General features: G+C 45.7%; 1 protein-coding gene and 1 long non-coding RNA gene across 12 annotated transcripts in view; one reads left to right on the plus strand and one right to left on the minus strand.

The window, feature by feature from the left end:
• The window catches only part of LIMS1 (LIM zinc finger domain containing 1), a 63,982-nt gene that overhangs the window by 12,809 nt on the left and 23,292 nt on the right, over nt 1-27,881 (minus strand). For 6 of the 11 annotated variants that reach the window (XM_068679417.1, XM_068679435.1, XM_068679426.1 and 3 more), the window contains one exon: nt 3,965-4,124. In XM_068679417.1, the coding sequence (XP_068535518.1) occupies nt 3,965-4,124 (160 nt within the window). Of the gene's footprint in view, nt 1-3,964; nt 4,125-6,361; nt 6,679-18,677; nt 19,182-25,702; nt 25,809-27,881 lie in introns of those variants that run through there. The other 5 variants (XM_068679408.1, XM_068679389.1, XM_068679398.1 and 2 more) reach the window with 5 other exon arrangements.
• Nucleotides 8,556-18,671, plus strand: LOC137855379 (uncharacterized). The gene is made up of 3 exons (XR_011095689.1): nt 8,556-9,030; nt 10,928-11,039; nt 17,356-18,671. It is a non-coding gene; the product is annotated as an uncharacterized lncRNA (long non-coding RNA).

A 27,881-nucleotide genomic window follows, 5' to 3' on the forward strand; every position in this document is an offset into this window, starting at 1 on the left:
GTGTAATACTCTAAAACAGATGAACTTTTAATTGGAGTTTGTTGTTGTTGTTTTTAAATTGAGAGACAGAGGACTGACTAATGAAAATTAATGAAAATTATTGGTTCGTTGAGAAGGGTGCTTGCTTCCTGCCAAATATAATCCTTTTTAAAACTGAAGAAAAGCAGAAAGCTTCCAGCTTTGTGCAAACAGTTGGTAAAATGGAAGATGCACAGGCCTGCTTGGATTTCAGAGCCACCACATGTTGACCTGGGCAGACCAAACAGGTTTGTGTCAGGCAGGTTGGTTACTATTCCGTGTTGTTTGTGTATTCAACCTGCCTGACTCATTTGTGCTGCATTTGTGGATGACCCAGCAGCTCCCCCTCTTAAAGAAAGCCTTAAGCTTCTGTAACAGATCCCACAGCATGTGTTTGAAAGGCAAGGTCATTGAACTATTGCCTGGTGGAGGTCCATGGGTTAGCTGCATGGTTCTGTGCTTCATTTCAGAACATCTCACCACAACATTATCTCCAGCTGATCTCCGCATCTTTACTAACTCAGGTCACGGGAAGACATGCCCAAAACCTGCTTCTTTAAAGACATTTCCTCTAAGGGAGCTTTTGGTAAAGCCCAATTTAAGAAAACACTCCAGGTGCAAATGGAATAGAAATAAATCTGAGAAGCTCACTGCAGCTGCACTTTCCTTTTATCTCGCTATAGGTTGTTCGAAACAACTTCAAAAATAAACAAAAACTGAACGGAACTCTCCTCTCATTTAGGCCTCATAAAGCAAAAGTCATGCGTCTTTCTATTTCAGTGATAATTATAATAACAAAGCCATACAGATTCCCCAATTACAGGAGTACTCTTGGGAGTCTTTTGTAAGGATTTTGCTTTCTTTCTTTCTTTTCCTATGGGATGCACCTCTCTAAACTCTTTCATCTCCCCACCCCTCAGCATGGAGCAGGCTGGCCTTTTTCTGAAAGGGCACAGAAAGAGGCTCTTACTGCCCCCAAAGGGCTCTTAAGGGCCCCGAAGGGCTTTAAAGAAACACCTGCACTCCAGGTAGGCTTCATCTCTCCTGTTTTCTGTTGTCTGAAGGTGAAGTGTTCATGGTCCACAGTGGGACAGACCTCTAGGGAAGGAGAATTGCTGAACCCAGGAATAACACGGTCTTGAGGAAAAGCCACCGAGTACTTACAAGGGGAAGAGGGACGACCTGTCCCTCTGGGCACGGTGCCACCAAAGCTGCCCATGCAAGCAGGCTGTTCTGCTGTAAGTACAGGACTGCACGCTCTGCTGGGTTACAAAACTGTGGTGCAGCAGACCTACCCACCCCTGCATTTCTTCCAGCACAGCCCGACCAGTTCCACCCCACCACGGTGGAGCACGCAGCGTGGCAGCTTATCACACGGCAGCGTTTGAGTGCAAACGTGATAAGCGGCTTAATGACTAACTGGGGGAACCCTGCATCGCTCGTGATAGGCAGGGGGAGAATATTTGACTTCCCGAAATCATTTCCAAGGAACACTAGCTTAGCTGAATGGGGCACAGAACAAACACGAAGTGATGCAGGTCTACCAACAATGCCTGCGTTTACCCACAGGGAACCTACTCTGAAAAACACGTTGCCTGGCCACACCTCCACATGCAACTCGTTAAAGGGTGCATTAAACCAGTCGGAAGAAGATAACCTTTCTGCCCTGTCACTGTTTCCCCGGAGTGACACAGATCATCTCAGAGCACTGGCAAACCTAAGACCACCCTCTACCTGCACAGGGCTGTTCCTGTTCCTCCCTCTCCCCCAAAATGCTGTCACCCACTGCACTCCCGACTTGCCAAACCAACTCACACGAAAGAAGAGCAAGCTCTGCCCTTGTCCCTCCTTCTCCCTAAGGAGCACCACCAGGAACTGTGCCAGGACTTCCACTGCCATCATCTCACTGACCACTGAAGTGCTAGGCAGCACGGGACACATGTGGACACCCTAAAGGGTGCAGAGACAGAGGAGCGGGCCCTGCCAAAGATTTCCAAGTTGAAACAGCCCCAAAGGCACAAGGGCTGGCACAATATGGACCTTTGCTTTCTGTAGAAGGTGCCAAGTACAGGCCAATATAGACGGGGGAGGAAGCCTGGGTGAGATTTCTGAGCCATCATCTGAACCGTCATCTCTTCAACAGTGGCAGGCAGGCTTGCTGGTATGGAGAGAAACTGCAACATCTTGTGGTAGACACTGGGAGGACCAGAGGCAGAAGGGTGGCCTGAAGCTCAAGCCACACACAAATCTTTGGATATTCCCTTAATCCCAATCATCATTTTATCTCTACAGTAGCTGTGGCAAATGGTAGCTTTTCTTAACTGAGACTTTCCACTTTCTCTGTAACGTTTCTCAAGAACAACGTGGCAGTAGGAGGCAAAAGGCACACATCCAATATATTTAAACACCAGCAGGATGCTTTCCCCGGCCAAGGAGGTTCAGGTATGGCAACATGTGAGCAACAGGGAGGTGTAATATTCCTGGACTAGGTGCAAACATAGGACTTCCTTTCCACTGCAGTCCTCCTCCATCCTCTAGGAGATACAGGCTGCCTGGAGCAGTATTTCTCAAACTGTTACCTCAAACAGGACCATCCTATTTTCTGAAAGAGGTTTCATGAATAAAGCCCTCGTTATTTAGACAAAATACATTTTATTCCTTTAAGACAATTTTATTAACAAACGTTTTAGTTCTAAAATATTTCTATCACTTTACATTTGCCTCAGGTCTCAACACTCAGGGCAGGCAGTAACTCAGTGTATATTAACAATTATAATGCAATGTGTAAGTATCTAGGGGGTGTTTTGTTTGTGTTGCCTTTTCTTAATTGCGACCGTTTTGCAGCTCACCTTTTGATGTTTTGTGGACCACTAGTGGCTCATCTGCCACAAATTGTGCAACACTATCCCTACCTCACTGAAAAATCTTTTGATCCTCAAGCAAGGTGAGAGAAAGCAAAGGCAGGAATCCCTTTTGCCATTCTCTTTTCCAATCAACACTCCTCCCTCAGCCTCCTCCTCACTGTATAGCACAGCTCTGTAGAAATAAAAATACTACTGTGGAACATGAACTGTTGTGCTCTTGACACACTGGCAACACGCTCTGTGTGAAAGTGGATTAGAATAGGATTTTCAGATGCAACTGAAGAAATCTGATACTTTTGAGAACTCTGCCTTTATCTGCGTCAGCTTCTGCTCCCCATTCACAAACTTGAGGTAATAATTCCCTGTCTCCCATGATTTACCCTTCCTCACACCGATCGCTTCACATTTTATGAACTAGTGTAAAGCTTTCACTAAAGCCATTTTGCACTTGAAATAGCTGAGCCATCTCTGAATCCCCATGGAAGGGGAAGACAGAAGAAAACAATTCTGATACCAAAACACACCTTGAGCTTAAGGGCAATCCAGATGGGGCTAAGAAAACTGAATGGGAGTGTTTTTGTTCCCTCAAAGGCACGTTAAACTCCAGGTTTACCTGATTCTAGGGTTGACCTGACTTAGGCCCCATCTGGTTTGGGCTGTCAACACACCTTGACCTCAGCACGTTGGCTTACAGGTCATCCCTACCAGCAATATTAGATGCTGTGCAGGCCTCACTCCCTCCACAATAAACCTCCTGAGGACTGCAGGATGCTGGCATTTCCCTCTATATGAGTGCTCTCCTCTAAGAAGAATGCTTTCCCTCCGTTTCTGATACAATATATAGTGCTTACAGGTTTCAAGAAAAAAAAAATGTAGTGGGAGGGAAATCTCCAGTAGTTCTTTTCTCAACTGTGACACTGTTAGGCTACACGTTTAAATAAGGATATCCACACTGATGTCCTCCAAATGAGCACAAAAACATTTCTCCTTTTTTCTCCCTCTACTTTTTCTCCTCTCTCCCAATTTCTTTCACAGCACTTCCTAAGTTACTGATCTGCCTGGAGTTACTCCTCCTAGCTTACCTCGTAGAAGAGCCCTTCGGGGAACTGCTGGAAGCACTGGGCGCACACGAAGCACTGCTCGTGGTACAGCTCACCATTGCTGTTGACGATTTTCTCTGCCGGTGCGAAGCCGCCTCTACAGCGCTCACAGATGGCATTCGCGAGCGCATTCGCCATGTTGCTGCCATAAAAAAAAATAAAAAACAAAGGGAACAGAAAGAAAATTAGCCCCAAAAGGCAACACCACTGACTGTGACTCAAAATAAGATTTTCCACGGACTTAATGTCTTGTGGTGTTCCCTTAGCAGTAAAACTGCCACTTCCACCTGTCCCTAAACTCTTTAAAAACAAAAACCTTACAATACATTCTAATAATAATTAATTAAAAAAAAAACAAACAAAAAAACACAAACAAACACAGAAGCAGTGTTACAGATACATTTAGTGGCTTTTTACAACATGAAAAGGCAGGTAATTCAAAGAATTATTATAAAAAATGATAAAATACATTAGAATAACAGAAACCATGGGCAAATGTTAAGAACAATTGAGGACTGGCATCACATTGGAAAATATAAATGACAATTCTATAATAATTCACAGTTCTAAAATACGTAAAACACTGATTCAAAAGCCCTAAGCAAGCAATATGGAAGATTAGAAGGTGTTCAGTCTGGCAGATTACTGAAAACCAGAGCAGACAGCTTTTCCTTACATCATCTTTACATCTCTTGAAGTCATTTTATACATTTGGTTTAAAGTCAAGGGTTTTTGGGTTGTTTTGTTATGGCTCATCTGAGTTAGAGCAGCTCACAGCACCCCAGCATCAGGCCAGGGACAAGGTGGAAGGTGGAAATGCTCTTGGCTGCAGTGCTGGGATGCTCCATCGTGACCCACGCATAGGTCAACACCAGGGAAAAAATACCCAAATAGCAACCTTGGCGACTTCTCAAAGAGCATAAAATGACAGTGTGCTAGCTGCAAAATAGCAGAGGAATTAGCAGCTTCACTGGGATCGTGTCCGTATCTGCAACAGTCAGCCCAACTGTGGTACAATTAATTAAGGCTCTAGTACTAGAAAAAGGCTCATTCAATTTTTCCTTTGTAAGTATTTTCTTACTTATTCCTGGACTCCCAAAGCTATGCCTTTCAGGATCACCTCTCTGCCCTGATATCATCTGATAGCAGATAGCAGATGATAGCAGATGATAGCAGAGCAAATACAGGGTGATGGTTTAGTTTCACGCAATGATAACACAGCTGATGAAAAGACTGCCTCGAACATCTATGTGGAAGCTTGTTAAGATGTTATTTTACATGTATGTGCACACAGGCACACGTTTTGATACAGAAATCTGTTGCATCTGTAAGTGCAGGGCACACGGTCCTGTGCAAGACGCCAAGCTTTCCCCCCCAAGGGGTTAACACCTCTTGGCTCCCACCAGCTTCAACAGGAATCAAACCCATTCCTTGCACAGCACCACGTACACCTATCACATGGTTCAAAAAGGAACGTGCTTTATCTATTTCTTACTCTGTGCCACAGAGGAACCCTACACAAGGTCACATCTGACCAGTTATTATTAGCTGGCTTTTTTTTTTCCTCGCTCTCTGGAGCTCTCTGCAGAAGAGGCCAACAGTGACTGCTATCAAAATATTCACTGTCCTCGCAGTGAAACAATGACTGGGCAGATTTCACAGAGGAGGTCACACTGGGGAATGGTCTATTTCATGTGTAAGAGACAAGCACACTGAAAAAGTGCAGTGATTACACTATAAAATGTGCATAAGTATAAAGTTAGCCACACTAAGTTGAGTGGAGAGGAAGAAAATCACTTCATCCATACTCTTTATTAATTTAAATGAGCGGTAATCATAATAAAAACTGTGACCCTTCATCATCGCCTCAACAGTTCCTGAGTACCAAGGATGTTATGCTGCAAAGTTACTTGATGCTAAGTGCTGTCAGAGACAAAACGCAAGCAAAAACATGAAACAAACTTTGAAGGCTAATGAAAGCACAAAGTTTGCCTCCTCGATATGCAAAAGCACTCGTATGCTTTGATTTGAAACACATGTTGTGAGAAATCAGCGATGCACGCGACAGTTCGGCACTAGTGAGATAGATGGGCTATACGTTTGCCCCATATAAGCAACAGCCTAAAAATCTGAGACTACTTGGCAAACGCCAACCCTGTTTCAACTGCTGATAAAAATTTCTGACGCAATTACAGATTAAGTTCACAGCAACAGCTCAAATTTTCGCCGGTGATTACAACTGGCACCGTACCAAACACAGAGCAGCGGCAGAGAACGGCTCCTGCAGCCTGCCCAGAGCTCAGAGGGTAAAAGCCCTGGGTACCCTACGCCAACGGCATCACCGCGGTCGCACCCCACAGGCGGACAGAGCCAACTTACAATCTTGCATAAAAGTCACAAAACTCTTTGTAGAGCTTTATGTCACTGTGCCTACGCTGCAGTTTTGACACTGGTTTCTCGCCTTCGTTTCCCGCAGGGTTGTGGCCATCGCGAGCGACCTCGTGGGCGATCTCCTCGTCCTCCGGGATCGCGTAGGGGTAAGCTCTGCGCTGGAAGTCCATGTCTCTCTAATTGTTGTCACAGGCGTGTATATTCTGTGCTTAGACTGCAAAGGAACTGGAGGCAAAGGCGGCTAAAGAATATGCTGGGCTTTCCCTTGTTCCCAGACGAAGCGATTGACTTTCACAGCTCTGTGTCTCTGAGCCAGACCTACCCAGAGCCCTGCCAGAGCTTCAAGTTAAAAGCTGGGCTGCGGAGAAGCACATTCCAGCGCCAGGCTGTCATGCAGCCCGGATGCTGGAAAGGGGCTTCGCCGCTGCCTGATGATAGAAGAAATCTTTTCGGGCCCGGGAGAGCTGTTTTACGAGCAACCTATGTGAGCAAACATGTTCCCCGGTGTCCGCAGCTCCTGGCTGCTGAGGGGTGGATTCCAACAACACTTTATCATGGGCAAAACAGCAAGGTAAAGCACCAGGAGGAGACTGCTGTCGTTAGGTAAACATTGTTTTAACACCACGGCACAGTAATTACACTGTAAAAATGGCCTTTAATGCTACTCTTCCATCTTCTAAGTCGTATGTGCCGAATATATCTCTAGGCATCTCCCTTCTTGTCAGCACTTCGGAGAAGGCGTAGATACAGGGGGACAGTTTGTTTTCTGTTTTGCCTCGCAGGCCATTAGCTGAACTGCCAACTATGTTATAATGGGCAGCTGATGAAGGAGTTAAAATGGAGCTTGGTTTTCAGTGCTGTGTTCAGAGCAATCACCCAGTGCAAGAACGCTCCATAGGGTTGAACACCAAAAGTGCTTTATAGTGGGTATTAGGGAACGGAGAGAGCAAGACTGGGAAAAAAGGAGAAATCATGAAAATTCATCATTCCTTAACCACAGAATGACCTGCTGATGTGGCAATTATTTTATGGCTGCACTCTCTTCACAAACCTATGGTGTGCTGCTTACTAGGGGAGGCACCGGCAGCCACGGGCCTGCACTCCCGAAATGCTTGGGGCAGGCAGCTTCCAGGAATGTGTAACGCCAAGCCAAAACGAAAAGGGGTTTTGGAAAGCGGTCTCTTGCGTGGAACTGACTCAGCCTCGTTAGCAATCGGTGAGGCAGCAAAGCCACATGCACTTTGTGCTGGTGACACACGGCGTCTTGGCAGGCAAGGAATTGCCAGCCTGAGAGGGAGCAGGGAAAGCGGAGGAGGGCAGGAAGAAGACTAGAGGGAACACGCAGAGAAATGAGAAACAGATGACAAAGGACATGACAGAAATCCCAGTCAAGGCTACTACGTGTTCATATGCCTTCAGCACCTAAATAAAAATCATCCTCGAGCCTCTAGCAGAGGGTTTATGTCATGACTACATTGCACCACACCTCTCAGCACTGGCTGAGGTGGCCGAGCTAGCACCCAGCAGAGGACAAGGCCGAGACCCCTCAGGGCTCACACCTCACTGTCTTCCCATCTCCTGGCCACCACAACACCACAACTCTGCTGCTGAAAAGCAAACAGGCCAGATTTTGGGAATGGGTTTGGTCAGGTGTCTTCTGCTTCACTCCTCTTGGTAGCCCGCCACGTGCCACAGGACACGGCGGCCAGTGGGGCTGAGGCGGCGTGGCCCTGAACTCAAGCCCTGTTTTTGTCTGCTCCAGGTGGAGCAAGAAGATGTCCATCCAAAAAGTCTGATTTCATCGCCCCAGTTTTGTCCAAGGGGCAGCCCTGTGAGGCACGGCGACTCCATACATGCAGTAAGCAGAAGCAGCCTTGTTCTCTAGGCCTCTGGCCACTGCTGCCAGCAGAGTTATTCCCGACTCGTTTCCCATTAGGGAAGAAAGGAGCGTGCCAGGAGTTTAAAAAGGGCCTTCCTGCTACTGAAACAAAACACAACTTCTACGGGGATGGTCTGGCAATCCACAAATGCAGAGCAGCTGGCCATCTTTCTCTCCTTTTTGTCATTTTACTGGAGACTTGCTGCCAAGATCTGAACCGGGCTGTTAAAAACGCTCTGTATTTTCACCAGGAGCTCATAAGTTTCCCCACAGTGCAGCAGGGGAGAAAAGGTAGGCAGGAAGGAAGACGACAGAGCGGCTCCTCCTGGCACACGGGGATCTGCTCCGCAGCCAAAGGTGAGGTGACAAAGGAAGCAGCAGGGAGAGAAGGGGAAGTGTCCCGCTGCTGTTGTGAAAAACAGCAGCAAAACAAATGTGAAATGTGCTGCTTTATTGTCTTGGAGGGAAAACTGCCTCCTGTCTCCCTCCAGGAAAGCCCACACTGGTGGCAGCCCACGGGGACTCTTACCGAGACGGCTCAGTGACTGGTGAGCCTTGCTTCGTTCCCCAAATAGATGCGCCAAGCGGTCAGGGCTCCAAACAAGGTGCTTGGCAAAGGCAGCTGCCGCTTGGCAGCCTGCCCCCATGCCCCCGAAATAACGCTCCCCGCCCCGTGCAAACCTGCTGCATCACCGCCGCTTTCGGAGGCCATGCACCCCATCGGGACGTGCGGGGGATTCATGAACAGTCACGGTGCAGCCCTCCCCTTCCTACAGAGGTAGGGATGATTTCATGTTCCCCCTATTGAACACGGATGGCACGCAGCGATCCTCGCACGCGAAATGCAGAACAAGCAGAGTGGGAGCTTTGCTGCGAAATAGGCGTGAACCCGGAGTGCCTTGCGCCAAGTTCTGCACCAACCTTTTGAAGTGCTAACTGTTTTTTCGTGTCTTTTTTTTTTTTTTTTTTTTTCCACTGGAATTGAAAACACTCTTGGGTTCTGGTTCCTGCCATCGCTCGATCGCTCGTCTCTTAAGCAATAAAATTCTTTCTGTGTTAAACGGGTCTCTTAAGGCAACTGGAAAGAAGGTATGCATGTAAATCTCTTCCGTAATAAAGATGTATGCTGTAGGTGGGATTTTCGTGTGTGCTCAGCACTACCCTGATTCTGCTGAAAAGGATGGAAAACCATCTCGAAACCACTGCAATAAAAACCAGGTGAATTCCGAGTGCTCCTAAAAGTTTCATCCTTTACCTTTAGCCACAAGAAATATGATTAAGCTTCTGCGGTGGGAGTTTAAGCAGGGCAAACAAAAAGACAACTCTGGCTGTTTCAGATACTTCAATAGAAACGTATTCTAGTATAAACATGTCCAAAAAATGCTTTGGTCTCTGCAAGCAGAGAGGGTTCACATTCCATCACTTCATAAGGAAATGAATACGACTGCAATAAACAGGTACGCAGCACCTTCCCACACAACAGCTTTCATTGGTCATGGGAGCACAGTGAAAAAGCAGTCTCTAGCAGGATTCACAGAAAGGTAATGATAGTTAGCTCTGGGACTTCTCTGTTGTCTGCAATATTGAAAAAAAAATGTTGTATTTTCTTCCTGCTAATTGCAAACGTTACCAAATGAAGCCATGTTTTGCGTCAAACAAGGGATGACTTCTTGTGTGTACAGATACTTGATCCTCTTTAAAACGGCCATCTCTTCCTCCCCCACTACTATTTTTGCAGCCTCTACAGACATGAAAATCAAAACAGAAATGTCACGCAGGAGAAGCTCACCAGTGCTCTAGCAAACCTGCGTTACGTGAGATACGGCATCCTATCAGTTGTTCTTTAAAAACCTCTCCCTGTGCTGTTAGCCGTATGTGTACTTCCCCATGCTAAATGTGCTGTGCTCAGACTCTTCCAACTCAATCCATTTTAAAGCCTTTAAAGATGTAATTACACTAATGCATTTCATTTAACATCATTTCTATCCCCGTGGCTAATTTAAGACCAATAAAAAAGGTCAGCTACTCAGTGCTAGGGACTGCACATCTAACGTCTCGAAGAGACTCCCTCTAGGAAACACATCTTTTCGAGAATAATGAGTAATGAGACAAAATTCGCTCTCTACAGATACCTTAAAGGAGGCTGTAGTGAGGTGGGGGTTGGCCTGTTCTCCCACGTGCCTAGTGACAGGACGAGGGGGAATGGGCTAAAGTTGCGCCAGGGGTGTTTTAGGTTAGATGTTAGGAAGAACTTCTTTACTGAAAGGGTTGTTAGGCACTGGAACAGGCTGCCCAGGGAGGTGGTGGAGTCACCATCCCTGGAAGTCTTCAAAAGACGTTTAGATGTAGAGCTTAGGGATATGGTTTAGTGGGGACTGTTAGTGTTAGGTTAGAGGTTGGACTCGATGATCTTGAGGTCTCTTCCAACCTAGAAATTCTGTGATTCTGTGATTCTGTGAAAATCAGGCCCACCAAGCTCAAAGGCCTCTTTCTGTTTGGGTATAGCACAGTGAACTTCACAATGAAGAGAATAGATTGTGGTCAGGCAATTGCAAGCAAATTACAGCTACGTGTATGTGTGCTCCTCATCCATTGCTTTAGGAACAAATCTAAAACCCAAACACATAAAAGTGTATGAGGTTGATTTTTGCATCTTCTGACATTTGAAATCCTAGGAAGATGCTGCACTGCCGTGCTTCTCTCCAGAATACCTGTTTGCTGCCTCCAGTATTCAGTTCATGTCATCTCTCCCTGAAATTCACCAGAAATGCTTTCCTGAATGTGAAGGTAAGCGTCAGCCTCCCCTAGCTGGAACTGATGTTACGTTACAAGCCGAGCCCTCTGACCTGAACAGTTCACCCGGGAGCTATAATTAATACCTTGACTAAACATAACGCCCAGGCTACCAGGAAAGACGTCCAGAACGTCCACGAAGCTCCTTATAGGGCTGAGATAACTGTCAGCAGCAGGCTTTCTGGCTCTAGACAACGCTCTTATTATAGCAGCGTCTCCACTGGAGACACCGTGCCGAGGACTGACCTTCAGCCAAGCTGCCAAGGGGCAGCCCTCACCTCTCTCCCGAGTCCTCTTCAATGCTGCTGCCAACCTGCACCTTCAGCAGCGTAGCCTCTCTGGACATTTTTCACCTTCATTAAGTTTGTTTTTCTGGTCTCGGGCTTACAGCGATGACGTTTTTCACAGCCCGAATTAAACAATTTGTTTGGGGTAGAAGGCAGCATGTGGTAAAGGAAACATCTTTTCAGCTGCTGCTCTTTTAATTCTCTCATATACAAATTAAACCATAATCGTGAGTCATTCTGGGGTTTGGTTTCCCATTTTTTCTCTTCACATGCTCACTGCAGCATCACCTGGCTTTAAAAACAGCAGAAGGGAAGGCAGCTGAGCCATCTGCAGTCATTACAGCAAAAATTAAACACCAGCACTAATATTCAACAGCTGAAGGAGAATAACCAGAAGTGATTTGCACTCCTATGAGTCGAGCATGACTCATATATTGACAAATAAAGCTAATGCAGAATAACTGCACCTTTAGGCTCCATTATTATGGTCATAAAATTTTGGGTAATACTAAGGGAGGATCTTCACCTTGTAGCAGCCATTTCAGGGAAGGAAGAATAAAAGAATTTCAGTACCAGTTACTGAAAAGAATTACTTGGCAAGCATTTCCCAAACCAAAGCCTATGGTAAGCTTTTTTTTCTTTTAAAGTTTTCACCCCAGCAGTTGTCCAATCCTAAGTGCGTAAAGCAGGAGTGAATGAATCCAACACGTGCATGTGATGCCACAAGCAAGATTGTGAGGAAAGATGGAAAAAATTCACGCTCACAGCAGAATATTTCTGGGATTATCTGAGGGAGCGGAGCTGGGGATCACCCAGGTTATTTGGAAGTGAAGGGAAGGGTGAGCGAAGGCAGAGCTTTCTGCTTTGGACCAGACGGGCTCGAGCCCTGCCAAACCTCTCTCCTTTTGTTACATGACACTGAGTGTGTGGGTATGATGTGAGGATTAGCTAAAGAAAGGAATGCAGCTTAGAAGTAAGCAACTGCTTGTACACTTCAGGCAAAATTCACTACCCACAGCCTGGTCGCTCTTGGAGCTATCCCAAGGCTGCAGTGCTGGCATGCACTTCTGGAAAAGAAGAAAATATGTAAGGAACAGCTTCTAAACTGTAACAGAAATACAGTGTGCGCTTCAGTCTTTGAAATCAGTGAGGAGGAATGTACAAAACAACATTAACGAAAAGCCAAATATCAAGCCAGACAAAGAGCTTGCAATGCAAACTTTCCATACGGAACAAGAACTAGACCAGCCAGGGCAGTTTTGAGTCATAACTCTGAGTGGGTAACATTTTTCTAATACCTGCATAGGAACAGAGTTCAAGAGGTATACCGAACCTGGAATGAAGAGCTTTATGACCTATGGATGGATGCATGGTGGCATGCATGGATCCAACATGCTGGAAGAGACAACATTTTCATCTTCATCCATTCATTCCCTGCTGGAAGAGCTTGAATCTTTTGGATCTTTTATGTAAAAAGGCACAGCTAGCAAATGCTGACAGGTATCACTGGCTTTGTGCCAACATGTTACCTACTTTTTATTTTGGTGAGGCTGATGGCTAATAGCTTTCACTTAATTTTCCTTGAGCTCTATCCTGGCCAGTAGAGCGGACAGAAAAAGCAGAAAAGCTACAGGGAAATGCCATGAAAGTCACAGAACAAGTCCCTCTTGTTGGGAAAAAAGCTCCACTCAGATAAATCACGAAGCTTCATCCTGTTGATATATACAGGTGCATCCCAGGATGCCTTACAGTCTTCTGGCACACCTGCCATCCAGCAGCACTGTGCACGGGGCGTTGTATATGAAACCATCACTTCAAAATGCCACCAAGAACTACCTAAAATCATCTAAAAGGCCCACTTGCTCTGTCTGGCCCCGTCAGAGGCAAGGTGCTTGGCAAGCTTGAGCTGCTCCCGTGCCCAGAGAGCAAGAGGCAAGAGGCATGCGGGTCTCCGGAGGTCACCGTGCCTGCCAGCGCTGCATTTTGTGGAGCAGCTGTGAGACCACAGGAGGAGAGAAACGGAAGGGCAACCCGCTCCTGCACCCTGTGAACTTTTCTCCCTGATGCCTGCACGTTGGCAATTTTTAGCGAGTGGTGGCACTCACGTGGGATTTAGCTTTCTCTCCCCTGCAGAAGTATTTCCACGAGTAAACTCAGTCCAGCGCGACAGACTGCACTCAAAGGAGAACCTAATTAGAAGGAGGAATAACGAGCGATCACATTACATTTTCTGTAAAGAACACCTTTGATAAGATGTTATCAAAACACGTGAAGTCAAAAGCAAAACTAAATCCACAACTTCTATTTACCCAACCGATGCTGCCAGAGCAACCAAAATACTAATTGCTCTAATCATCGAAGCCGAACCAATTCATTGAAATCACAGATTATGGCAAGGAAGCAAGCGTAAGAGGAACACCAGTAACTGCTCAGTTTTCCGTCATGCAGGCAGCTACCTTCGGTAATTCAGAGTCACGGGAGGTGATAATCAGAGCGAGCAAGTCAAACCGAATTGCTCTGCAGCTATTATGCAATCTCAAAGACAAGGGGTGAGCGAGGAGGCATGAAAAAAAAAAAAAAGGGTGTGTTCATTGTGAGCTATTTTAACCCCTAAAGCAATGAAAAGTGCGGCACAATTGAAAAGCCAGGCCTCCAGTCATTTGGATATCTCCAGCTAGGGTGCAACACAAATTCCAAGTATCGGAGTATTAAAATGTAAGCATGAGGCGTATTTTTGCTGGCTGGGAGTTGCTATAATTAATAACGTTAATAACGCAATGCTACATGTACATGGACAAATCCTCTCTTCAATTAGAGCACCTAGCAGATGAGCCAAAGTGTTTTTTTAATTGGGAGTTACAAAGCGTCTGATCCAAACAAATATTTCGAGGTCCCAACTCTTTATTATTCCAGCAGAGCTTCTAACCACAACAATGACGAACCGTACTTTTCTTGTGGCTGAACATTTATTTTCAAGCTCTTGCTGATTTAATACATTGGTCTATCTTTTTTTTTTTTTTTTTAACCAATATATTGAATAATTCCTGCTGGAGTTGCTGATACTGGCACCACAAGGAAGCAGAACATCTCCCTACAGACAGAGGTTAAGTAAATGTTATTGTTTGCGATGCTATTAAGAAATGCTGCCAGTGGAAATCAAATCTGCGGTGGCTTCCAGTTACAGAGCTTTTCTTTCTGCCTTTCCCAGTGCCCTGAGGGGGCTGAAAGCCCAACAGGGTCTCTAGTTCCCGAAACTGGAGGAGACCCGTGGCCTCGCACAACTCCCAAAATGTGGCAGCTCAAAAGCTGAGGCAGGCGCTCAGCCCTATCGCACTGCCGTTGTTTTGTTGTTTTTGTTTGTTTGTTTGTTTTTTTTTCATGTATTTCTTCTTATACTCACCTACGAGCTTTGCTGTGCGGAGCCTATCCCCCCAAGGCTCAGTGGGCCGTAGGAATGTGCTTATGTCTCCTGTTTTCATCTGCGAGGGAGTCTTTGTGCCTGAGATTTTGGGGCACATCCACATGCCTTCCAGCCGGGAGCCGGTGTGCGCAGGCAGGCGGGAGCCTGAATGGACCCGGCAGAAGGCTGCCTGCACCTACCCACGCAGACGTACCTGTCAGCTTCGGCAGCACAGCCCAAAGGGGCCAAAAGGGTTTCTGCCAACATAGAAACCATCCACGGTGCTTTCTGCACAGGAGAACGGAGCAGTGAGCTGCCCGGGTGACTGACAGCCACCACATGAACCTTGCCCATTGATCAAAGTAATTTTAAGTGTAGTTATTAGAAAGAGAACTGCCCCTGTTTTTCCCAATGCCTTGTACTGAGCTTGGAAATCGATATTACCAATTTTTCAGAGGAATCACCGTATTTCTTACAAAGTGCATGAGAAAAGAAGGGGAACGTGCAAAACCAGCGAGCATGCTGCCGCTGCTAAGTGACTCCTAATGATTGATCAGAAATGTATGCTTACAATTTCCTTTGCATCCTGTTCGCTGAGAAAAGTGAGAAAGAGTAGCTCAGCACAGAGTTAGTTTTTTTTTTTTCAAAACCCCATTTCTAAAGACAGGGCGAGACAAGATTTATCAGCGATGTTTGCACCAGATCAATATAGCTGGAAAAGAACAAGTCTTTTCCTCTGTGCTGAAAACACAATAATAATAATAATAACAGCAGTAATGAAGCAGATGATTTCTCAGCTGGCATGCAGATCGATGAGGGCCACCTGTGCTCCAGGCAGGGCAGTGATGGTGCTCAGGGCGCTTCCAGCTCTGTGCCCAGGGAGCATCCTGGACAACCTCAGTTCAAGCCTCCATCAGGCAGGGAAGAGAGCATCCCTGCCCCAGCAGAGGCATAAACCAAGCACCTTCTTTCACTGTGTACATTCAAGGAAAGGGTGAGCTGTCAGACCAGCTTCGACATGAGGTGGCCAGGCTCCAGCTCCGTATAAAGCCATTAAAGCCACCAGGAGGAGGGGACGTGCCCTCAGAAGGCAATTCCTTCCATACAAGCTTTCTATGAGGGTGATGAGTGTGGGGCTTGCTATTTATGGCTGTGGGTGGCCTCAGTTTCCTCCATTGGATGTGCTGGTGCTCCCCAGCCCCCTCGTGTCCTCACCGCTGCTGGTGGGACAGCTCAGCTGCTGGGTCACTACGCTGCCAAAGCAGCTGACTAAGTGGGAACGAGCGAAACCATGCATTAAATCAAGCTCTGCTGCTTGTGAATTAGGCCCTGTATGTTGCCAGAGCTGTGTGAGATGAGTTCCTCTCAAGATGACCCGGCACCTACTTGCTAAAGCAGGACTCTGCTGGAGAGACTCTGTGAGGTGTAAAAATGCATTTATCAGCTCTTACTCTACGCTGCAATCTGACAAACTAGGAAACCTAACAGCAAGAGCCAAACTGTATCGCTGTGCTCCTTCCTGGAAAACACCGAGGGAAACATGCTTAGAGACTGACTCATCATAAACCGAGTAGCAGACCTGAAAGACAACAACGGGGGTCAAACCTTTGGCTGAAGCAACACCAATGGCCACAGATGCAGAAGCTGAAGATTGGCTTCCCGTTATGGAGCTCAGACTCCCACAGCACGCGACCTATCACGAAGTTATGTCAACATAAGACATTAGTTTTACACCTCAAAGGGTCCAGAGCTGCAATTACAGCCGTATTTGCAGCACGGAGAGGCTGCAGATGTCATGTATGGCTTCAGCAGACGGTGATTTTAACTATTATTTTTTTAATACAGAAATTCTCAGAGGATGCCCTAAGAAGATGAGCAACTCAAGCACATTTTGACCCAAGATCAGAAAAATAGGATAGTTTAGGATAGTCAAACCGGGAAAGAAGCTTAGGGTAAACTGCTCCTCAGGGGGCTGATGTTACCTAGCACGTTTGGATTCATGTGCACCTTCCAGGAAGCAAAAAAAAGAAGCTAAACAAAGAGCTGGGGAGAAAAACTACAGGAGGGCAGGCAAAGCCAGGGAGGATGGCAAGCTGTATTCAGCACAGATGAAAGAAACCTCCTGTCTTTCTTGTGGACTCTAGATACTCCGAAAGTATGTGCTAAGGACAGGCATCTAAGTGTCACTGGGCTGGGGGTGGACATGAAAAAAGCCAGATGTTTCCAGTTTTAGAAAATTAAAGGATTTTTCCTCTTCACTCCTTTTGCTCCTTGCCCTGTTGTGTTCTGTCATTGTTTTGTATTTACAGTGCCTCATCCTTTTGTCATGGAGAATGCAGCAGAAACCATAAAACCAGGCTGCCTGGCAACACAGGCTGAAATATAACAAAACAGGTTAGGAAGAAGCAAGGTCCAGCTCGACCATGCACCCGCTGAGCTGCCAGCAGTACCAGAGGAGCCCTCTCCTCCACGGCACCGTGCTGGCAGCATCCTCCAGCCACGCTCTGCTCGCCTCCTGCACCTCACGCACCAGATCTGGGTTGTAAAGGCCTCGATTTGGCATTTCCTCTGCTTGCATTTTATTTCGTAAGACTGATCCTTGTCTCGTATTTGTCTTGAACAGGAAGAAGCTCAGGAAAGGATCAAAACACCCAGATTTACGCCACCGGTGCAAGGCAACCTCCCCCTGCCCACAAAGGGCTCCATTCCCACCTTGGCCACGCACACAGCAGGCGGCTGGAGGCAAGAGAAACACCAGGGCTTATTTTCATATGTAAGCTTTAAAAAGCAGCTTTCGCTTCCGTAACTAGAGTCTTCCTCACAGCTAGTTTTGCATAAAGGAAACTAAGCACAAATAGTCAAGAGTCTCTGCGCATCTTTCTCTAGCAAGTGTGAGTAGTCTTCAGTCTATAATCATATGAGTATGATACTATTAATGCTAGTGAAAGTCCATCTAAGCAATCGATTCAGAATTAATGCTCTATATAGATGCCAAGGACACATATCAGAGCCACAAGGTGCCACATTCCTAGAAGTGACTCAATATTTCAGGTATATTGTGGCAAATAACCTCAATAGGCTACCATAATATATTTTGCCACAATATTTTTAAAGGGAGGTGCTCAGCAAATCCCCCAAATCTGACCTCATGTCCATCTGGAACTGCTAATCAGGGTAATGAGAGTGCAGTGCCAAAACCCATGTAAGTTACAAACCCTTCCAATGTGATGCATGAGTGTCAACAACGAAAAATAATCTATAAATAAACCCCAAGAAAAGGCACTAGGGGATAGGAAGCGCTTCCTCTGCGACGATGCTTTTGTTAGCATTTACACAACAATCCTTTTCCGGGGAGCCTGAAGTGGAAGCCGACGGCTTTTGCAGGGGTTGGGGGGAATTAAAAAGAAATTCAACCTCGCATTTTCACTTGCTCATGTTGTTCACAACCCCTCACCCTTTCTGCTCCGAGCAGAGGCTTTGTGAAAATTCCCCGCGCCGGCTCGCGAGGCGGGCAGCCCCGTGAGATAAGCCCAGCCACCAACCGAGCGAGCGGCTTTCCGATTTTCGGGTGCCCTTCCTGCCCCGAGGTCAGGCCTTCTTCACCTCCACAACCAAGGTGCCCGACCTCCCCAAAAGCCCTGGGGAGCTGCCCAACCCCTCTGCCCTCCCCGGCGTGGTGCCAAAATGGGTTTCACACCACACCAGGCCAGGTCCTGAGGTGACAACCTCTGGCTCCCTCCCGCCAGCCGACGCCACACCGCTGCTGCCCGGAGAGGAGGCACACCACCACCGGGACCCCGCGTGTCCCCTCTCGTCCCTCCTGTGCCTTTCCCCCGAGTGCTTCGGGGCTGTTTCTCCACACACGTGTGGAGCAGCGCTGGCATTTTGCTCTCTGCAAGCCCCGACGCCGTCGCCAGCCGGCCCTGCCCATGGCCCTGCACTCACCTCAGCTTCTCCTCCTGCCAGCCGGGCTGCCCCACGCTATCCGGACGATCCCGTCTCCTCCTGTACAGACCCGACTGTGACAGCTCTTTCAGCTGCAAGGCCGTCATATTCCTCTACCTGGAAGTTTGTTGCTTTTTTTTTTTTTCCTTTTGGTAAGGGTTGGGGGGTTGGCTTCGGCTTGGATTTCTCCCCCCCTTCCAGATGTGGCTGCCAAGATGCCCGGAGAGAAGCGGCTCGGCGCCTGCACACCTGCGCCCGCCGGAGCCGTGAAACCTCCGCAGGCAGGCAGGCAGGCAGGCAGGCAGCCGCTCGGCTTCCTGTTCCTCATAGGTACACACCCTCCTGCAGGGCACCACGTTTCCTTGATCACTTTATCACACCTCGGGGATGGCCGCCACAAGCTCACCGGGTGCCCCAAGGGGCTCTGCTGTGCTCCCACCCGGACAGGAGCGACTCCGGCGTGCGCCGTGAGAACACCGCAGCCCTTCCAGAGCTGTCTGGAAGTAGCCAAAAAAGAAAATCCACCGGGCTGTAATGAGCTAGAAAGTCTTCCCCACTGTAATTTACCACACAAAGGAGCTCATTAGTGCTATAAAAGTGCGGAGCTACTCAAGCATGCCAGCAAACTCCAGCACAGAGATTAATCCAGCAAAAAAAATTGTGCGGCAAGGAAACTTCAGAAATCAGCACTAAAACACTCTTTTGGAAACACAGCAACACTGGGCTTGTCAGACAATCACCTTTTTTTTTTTTTTTTTCTTTTTCTCCCCTGCTCCTGGCTACCAGAAGGTAGCCGACAGCTCTTTGTCACATTTTGCAGTGATGGAGCGTCCTGTGTCGCTTGCAAAGCAGGAATGAAAATGTTGAAGGTTTCCTGTGAGACAGGAAGGCGGCTAGCAGAGATTTGCAAGCTGCGTGCCTCATCTCGGTTAGTAATAAAAAAGTCTTCATTTGACTGGGAAGGTTTCAAAGAACCTTACTCCTATTTCAAAAAAAAAAAAACAATTAATTCGAAGCTTCTTTGATTCTTGGCACATAGGAGTCCTGAATTCACCGTGTTCACTTCTGCAGTGAGTGTGGGGGAGGAGATGGGTTGGGTTTTTTCAAATCAACTCCCATTTAATAAAAGCAGAGAAACCTAACAATTTGCAATGAGTGTTGAGACCAGGACAGGAAACAAGATCTACATGGCGTCAATCTCACGGTTTATTGTTAAAGTGCTTATTTTGTACTGGAATACACACAAGAGAGCATTACTGTAATTCTTGTAAGAGAGAAGTGCAAGGTGTGTACTAATGAGCATGTCACTCGCTATCAGTTTTGTCAAGATTACCAGACAGAACGCTAGCCCAGGAATTTTAGATAATATTTTCAATGTCAGTCTGGAATGTCATCAAAATATAATATAAAATACCACACAACGGAAAAATAATAGAAATTACTCTGGCATCATATAACATGCCAAATGGATGATAGTTAGAGAGATCCCAAGTGATTTATATGATGTTAGAAGGCTGCCCGCATTGAAGTGTCAACAAGAGCTATATATCCGTACTCTTGTCCGCAGAAAATGAGAAGGATCGGTCACAATATTTGCCTAAACACGCTGCATTCCAGTTTCGAACAAAGTACTTAAAATTACTTCACAGTGCACACAATAGGATGAGCTTAAACATAATTAAACGACAGCTCCCTGCAGTCAGCCAGTGACTCAGTGAAAAGTTAATGCTGTTACAGGCGGATGTTCAGGACGGAGGATGACAGATGCCCGTGGCACAGCAACATTTACACGTTATCAACAGTTTTTACTGTGCTTTAAATACCAGTGTAGCAAAGACAGATCTTTGTCCAAACAATTTCAGGTAATAGCAATCTAAAAAGTGAAGACAGAGTAGGTTTTTGCTATGGAGAAGCTCTTTATAAACTAATAAAATTCAACTATTACCTAAATTTCTTCATAACATTTTATTCACTACAGTAGCAGTCTCTTCAGTGTACTTTTGTATTAATCATGATACGAGTCCATCAAAAAATAACAGAAAAATCTTCCCTGGCTTTGCTGCAAGTTGCCTTAGTGTGAAGCAGCATTAAAATCCAGCTTTATCTGCGTGGACAGCCGCTGAAGCTGCATGGCCTACAGGACATCAGCTTTTACAAAATGTGCTTTGAAACCTCACTTGCACCAAACTGGTATTATCAAAATTTAAAATCTGTATCAGCAGACAGAGCACATAAATTAAAGGAATACAAGAAGTCCAGGCACAAAAATGAATTGTTTGTTACAGAGCTGCTTGAGATCAAATGGCCTCAATCTGAAGGAGGGCAAGATGGTTATTTTTTAAAACAGATGTGGTAGGCAACTCCACGGCATGCATTTTTAACTGGCTTCTTCAGCAAGCCTTGATAGGGGTCTAGGCTGCTTTAGAAAAGACTTTCTTCTTGGAGGACTTGAAGATAAGCTACAAGCTGTCTGCAAGAAGAAATCCAAGCGGAATTCCTTTTCTGCCCCGTGGGATCCTACACCAATTCTCACAGACAAGGCTTCAGATCTTAAATTACTCAACTGTTAAGTTCCGAATATCAAACACACATTGTAAGGGTGGTTGTCAGTGAGGTGCTGGAGAATGCAAATGACTTTTCTCCGCTAACTTGCTGAAAAGTTTCCCAAAAGCAGTTCAGATGGAGCTAGCTCAGCAGGAAGAATTTCCCAAGCGAGTGCCTCCTGCTCTTACCTTCTCTTACCTTCCAGCCTCTATCTCCTGTTTATAATTCAGTTTTAAGAGATTACATTCTTACATTCCTCCTGCATAGGATGGGGCTACTTGGATCTTGCACATTCCAGGAGAATTTTTGAGGACCAGCCAAGTTGCCACAGCTCCTCTTGTTACCAGCAACACACAGCCTCCTTTCATCTTCTGCACTTTGAAGATTCATCCTTCATTTCTGAGTGTGTGCCTCCTCACTCACGCAACCGGCCTTCCTCCCTCCCCCAAAAGAAAAAGTTCTGCCTACGTCGCTGCTGCAATCTGGTTGATAAGCACAATGCTGTCGATGTTTTGTTAGAGGAAAATATTCATCTGTGTCTAAGTACCAAAAGACAGAACCTAAACTGAAACTATGCACAAGTCCTTCATCCACCCCAAGCTATAAATGTCTTTTTGTTATGTGTTACAAGGGTCACCCTTGAGTTTTCACTTCAGTCCTACAAGGCATTTATCTTGATATGTCAAGCCTGAATTTCACTGATATCTCATGCCAGCGAAGTGTTTTGCAAGTGTTTGTGCTTGCAAGTGTTTTGAAACATCGCTCAAAATTCCGAGCAAGTGCCATTGCTTTGGGGACTGTGGGTATTCAGCAGGACTTTGGAATTGAAAAATCATTTGAGACAGGCTGTGACTTGTTACTTTTCACTATGTTCAAAGGGACAATCTATGATGACCCCATGTTGTGAATTTAGGAATAATAATCATTTTTTAAAAGTACTTTTAATTCAGTGCATTTCCTCGTGAGTTCTCATTTGCAGAGTACACGTTAACTACAGAGATTAGGAAAGACAAGGCTTTAGTGTTCTTATTCCACACAGAGAAGCCTTTATCAATGTTATTGATCTTCTTTTTCCGCTTCAGTGGCACAGTCTTGTACTTTTTTTTAACTTTGAACAGACGACCCAACTTCAATTAAGTTTAGTTTGAAGATTTTCGAAGTGATAGAAAAAGCTGTTTACAGGGCAGAACAAAAGGTCAGAAAAATAAATCCAGAGAGCATCACGAGAAGAGCAAGCAGATGCCTGCACCCACAGTTAAAGGTGGCAGCTCACGGTTTGCTGCCTGGTGTTCCTCTGCCCATGGAGAGAACGGTGCCAGCAGCAAAGCCAGCATCAGGCCAGCATGAAGCATCCCTGCGGCAAGCAAAGGAAGATGTTGACAACTCTTCTGGCGGGTTTGTAGGAGCCAGCAAATTTTGTGATGCGCCAGCAGCAAGCGAGGTGCTGAATGACACTGTGGTGGTGAGCCCTGGGTGACAACGAATGCCTTGGGTCGCTGATGAAGCAGATGAAGATAAAAGGAAAGGAGCGGAGAGAAATCAAGCCACAGATCTACGCACGTGAACCTTGAAAAGGAAATTTCAAAGCTTCACAGGAGCCTAAATGGCTGATTCAAGGAGCTAAATAATTAACTAATTACATGTTTCCTTCCTTGTGCCTAATGGGACTCCCACATCTGTTTTGATGTCTCGTGCCCTGCTCCACTTTGCAATCAACCAATCCCAAAATGTGCATATTTAATCTGAGGATGGCACTAAGAGCTGAGGTGCTTTATCCACGTATGCTGCAAAGCACTGCTATGGGTTTATGTCCAGTGATCAAGTGCTACTGCCATCATTTGCCAGCAAGCTGCTGGTTTACCTTAACCTCTTCTAATTCTGAATACCATAAAAAACTACGTGGTGATGTGCAAGCGTGGGAAAAACCTTCTCTCCATCTGGACTCGAATCAAATTATTTCGGCTGCCTCCTGCGAGCTCTGCACCCCCTGACCTTCTGCCCAAAGGATGCATAATCCAGGGCAGAACACATAATTTTCTCCAGCAAGTGGAAAGCTGCTCGAGGATGTGCTTAACAATAACTCCCTCTGCTGGGAAAACGCTGCCTTCTTGCTCAGTTCCAGCATTCTCTCTCCAGCTGGAGGGATCGGAGTATTATCCCAAATTCACTTTAGTAATTCACACTGGGGCCAAGCTGAGGACAGAAGGGCATGACAGACCAGCAGCTGAAGAAGCAGGTTATTATTATAACCAGACATGTATGCTGTTAACCAGTTGATGATCAATGCATGAGTAAGAGTGCCAGGAAAACGTGACACAGCATGAGTCAGTCTTCCCTGCTGTTTGTAAATAAGCCTCTTAAAAAAAAGAGTGATAAACAAACTGGAAAGCAGTTGGAGGGTTCAGATGGACATAAATAGTCATACGGACCCTGACCTCACAGCATAAACATCTTAAAAAAAGGGCAAAAAAACAAAAAGATAGGGAGGTGAGGGTAACAAAGCCAGCAAGTTCAGGATTTTAATCCATTTTAATAGGCTGGGATACGTGGAAAAACACAGGTAAGGCACGGATGCAATTCCCAATCTGCATTTCTAGAAAGAGAACCTTCCCTTCGGGAGCATTTTACTGTCTCAGTATTAAAAGCCTCTTCCCAAAAGAGATTTTATTTTCAAACCTTCTCAGGAGGACAACCTGAGAAGTCTTATTTTTAAGACTTCCACCAGCACCCTGCTACCATAGATCTATCCAGAATCTCTCTTCTATTGTCATGAGATAAAACACCACTGAAAACAGGGTTAAAAGCCCCTGGAGCCAGCTGGTTCCCCAGGTACACCCTACAAAAGGCCAAGAAAGCCTCAACAACAACAACAACAACAAAAAAAGACAACAGAAGTAGAACCATAAAATGGGTGGCAAGTGAAGGAAGCACTCTGTGTTTCAGCACTTTGATGGCTGGTTTTATGCCCCAAAAGCCAGCGAGCCCCTCGAGAGCCACAGAAAGGATGGATGATCCAGTCCAGGAGGGCATCTAACAAGACCTGGTTTTGCAGGACAGCGAGGGAGAGATCTCAAAACAGGCCCTGGCTGACTTTTCCCCTTTGCTGAAAGAATGGGAGCATTAAGGATTTCTTCATTTTTCTCCAAAATGCCACTAATCGAAGTTAAATAAACAGGAACAAAAAAAATAACAGCTGCCTAAAAACTGGTTCCTCTTTTGATTGCCCAGTAATGAATTCTCCTCGGCCCTTTGATTTCTGTCTAACAAATAATTTTCTAATGACTAATGCTGCACTGCAAGCAGAGAAAGACAAAGTTCTCATCGAGATTTCATAACTTTTACACTGAAATGAAAAGAAACCGGCAAAGGCGGAAGATTGCGTGCTCCCTTTGAGAAGGACAGAAGAGCTCCTGGTGGCCCTCACAACACGGACATGCTTGAAGACACCACCACCACCACCACGTAGGCACCACCACCATAAACACCACCACATAGACAGGCAAGGGGCAGTTTTCAGTCACTCAAGAAAATCTTAAGTTTTAAGTATACACATTTGGGTTTCAAGGCTATTAGAATTTGTAATTGTTATCTGTGAAAAAAAAAATCCATACAGGAAAATAAATTCACGGTGTGAAAGAAACAAAACTAATTCATCCTGAAAATTATGAATAATGGAAAATGGAAACACTCACCCTTTAACACTGCAAACATTACTTTGAGATTCAGCAGAGATAATAAAAATATAACCTCATACAGATTTTTCAAAACATTTTAAAGCACATGAAAAGCATCCTTAAGAGTTCTATATTAGAGGAAATGTCTTACATCCAAAAAGCACCAATGCCCCACCTGCGAAGGTTTACTTCACTGGCAAAGTGACTGACTTTTGAACATAAAGAACTCCCTCAAATTGCACCAGAAGAGACACAATTTTGGCACCAGGGCGGACAAATCCATTCCTTCCACTGAAATTACACTTTCAGATTCAGCTCGTCTGTGGTGGTCTTTCCAAAACACGTCCTCTTCACCACCCTGATCGGCACAACCAACACCCCACTGCTCAGTATGGTCAGAGATGGCATAGATCTGCAAACCAGCCCTGAATCCTCTTTCTGCAAGCCTGCATGAGGACAAAACAGTTTCCCTAAAATCCTTCCAGATGAGCAACAGCAAAAAGTGTACTGGGAACACCACGGCACCTCTGTATATTTTGAGAACGACGAAGGACTCTGTCCAAACCTCTATGAACAGTGCCACTCGCTTCTAGTAGAAAGGCAACCCAGCAAGCTGAACTATTACTTATCCTCCTCCTAATTTCATTTATCACTGTTCCCATACATGGCTCCTGCTCAGAGCAATTTCCCTGCAAACAACTGAGAGACCGTATAACGTGTAGCCAAACTTTTTGCTCTAAAAACAGCGTGGCTTGCATTCCAGCAAAAAGCAGAGACAGACCCAAGAAGATACGGGTGGGCACTTACTGACAGGGTATATCCTCGCCGGCGGCAGGTTCACAATAAGCAGCCCTTCCCATATATAGCTTTACAATGAATACCCACTGTTTGCACGTTTTCCCCGTGGTTATTACTGGTAGTTGTGATAAAGAAGAAAAAAAAAAAAGTGAGTTAGCAAACCACTTCCTTTTTTCATGCTGTAAAAAAAAAAAGTGATGCAGCGAAGAAGACAACAAATACATCAAAGCTCACAGTTTAGGCTCCACAAAATCCATCGCACAAATCGTCCACCTGAAAACAACCAAGGAGAGAGAATCAAGCAAATCCTTCCCCCAAAAGGAATAGTATAGCTTAATTTTATCACCTGCATTTTTAAAATGACAAAAGTACTAAAGCCTGGAGAGGGAACAGCCAACAGCTGTAGGTCCACTTCTTGGGATCATTCAAGTATTCTCATCTTATATGTTTCCTGATGCTCCAGGGACTGAACATGAATGTGGTGACTTCTGTCCCTTCTGTGGTTTACCTTAACTTGTGGCTTTCTGTGCTCTCACAGCAGTCCTCGGGTTGATCAGCTCATGCTTAGAGGGCAAACTGTGGCTGATTCCAGCACAGGGTTTCAGAAGGGGACCATGTGTCTTCTGCACAGTTGTCTCCAAGGGTTTCCTCATTTAGGAGTTAAAAAGCAAAGGAACAGGCAACAACACCATGCACAAATCCAGAAATCTTAAGGGATATGAGTCACAGCTGGGAGTAGCAACACCTAAGGTCACGGGTGAGCACTGAACAGCAGCGCAGTGGCACCCTACACCACAAACACCTCTGCCAACGTCAAAGGGAAGGAGAGAACTTCTCTCCCCACTCTCCCACCCACTTCAAAATGAGGAAAACCCTTTGACTTTCTTCTTTTCTAAGGTGAAGGCAGACAGCTTCACTCCATCTCTTGGAAGACCACCTCCTTCTCTGCTAGCCTCAGCACTGGGCAAGGACTAACTGGGAATGGAAAACAACCACCGCCTCCTAAAGCAGCTCACAACCTACATGGCTGAGCAGGAGCTGAGCTGCAGCTCTGTTGTGCTGACACAGCCCAAGTGCAGTTTTCCTAAAGCACTCTGAATCTGTTGAAACCATTTCAAAGACCCCAGGCAATCCTTTACAGGTCCAAGCAGCAGTCCCCCCACGACACACAACATTCCCCTGCCACCTGCTGTACACCCAAGAGCACCTGCCAGTGATGGGGATGCAGAAGCAGGATGACAAAAACTGCGTATGGGGAAGGTTCATGAGGCCACAGCCTCCACAGGGGACATGCATCTGGGCAGAGCTTCCCCTGAGCTCGACTCACACAGCAGTATGGCTCCAGGACACATGTCAGAGGAGATCTAACAAGCAGCATCGTCCACTGCATGCTCTTAATGGAGTGACTTGTGGCCTGCTTACAGAGAACAAACCATGAAGAATAAGTTTTCATACGCTTTCTTCCATTTAATAGTGGGTTGGACAGAGCAAGTCAAACAGTTTCTAAAGGTTTCATATTTTCTAACCACAAGTATCTAACCCTCCTCACACTATTCAACCACATACTGACAATAGGGGTTGCAAAATATTCTTGTTTAGCTTTTAAAGGAATTGAAGAAAATTGTTGTTCTTTTCTTGATCGCTCAGAAGGGTATTTATCAATTGGTGCGTTTATGGACAAGACTGCTAACACTCCTGTCCTTTTCAGATCAGTGCTTGTTTTACAAAACAGAAGTTAAAAGTAAATACAGAATGGGAAAACATGACTTTGATTCTCCAAAGCAGTGAAACTGAGCAGGGCCAGTCTTTGATTTACAGCAGCATTTAATGGAGAAACTGATGTGCTGCTTTGAGACACAACATTTGTGCTGGGATTTGACAGTGGCCCTAAATAAATAGGTCTATTTGGATATTTAAAACTGTACTTAGTATACTGTTGTGTATTTATCTGCAATATTCAATGAATTTCTGAAGTCTGTTGCACAATGCCTTGCCTTTTAGGGCCTTCTTGCAAGATTTTTGTCAGAAAATGCATTTATCTCATTAACCTTTCCTGAATATTTTGTTTCCATGCACCAAAAAATACTATTCTATAACAACAGATACTAAATTTGCTTTTTCTTCTCCACTATGTTTCTCTACACTCTCCTTCTTGCTATTTCTGTCTTTAGGCCACTTAACCTTATCA

This window comes from Anas acuta, chromosome 1 (assembly GCF_963932015.1).
Source record: "Anas acuta chromosome 1, bAnaAcu1.1, whole genome shotgun sequence".
In the NCBI taxonomy this organism is placed as follows: Eukaryota; Metazoa; Chordata; class Aves; order Anseriformes; family Anatidae; genus Anas; species Anas acuta.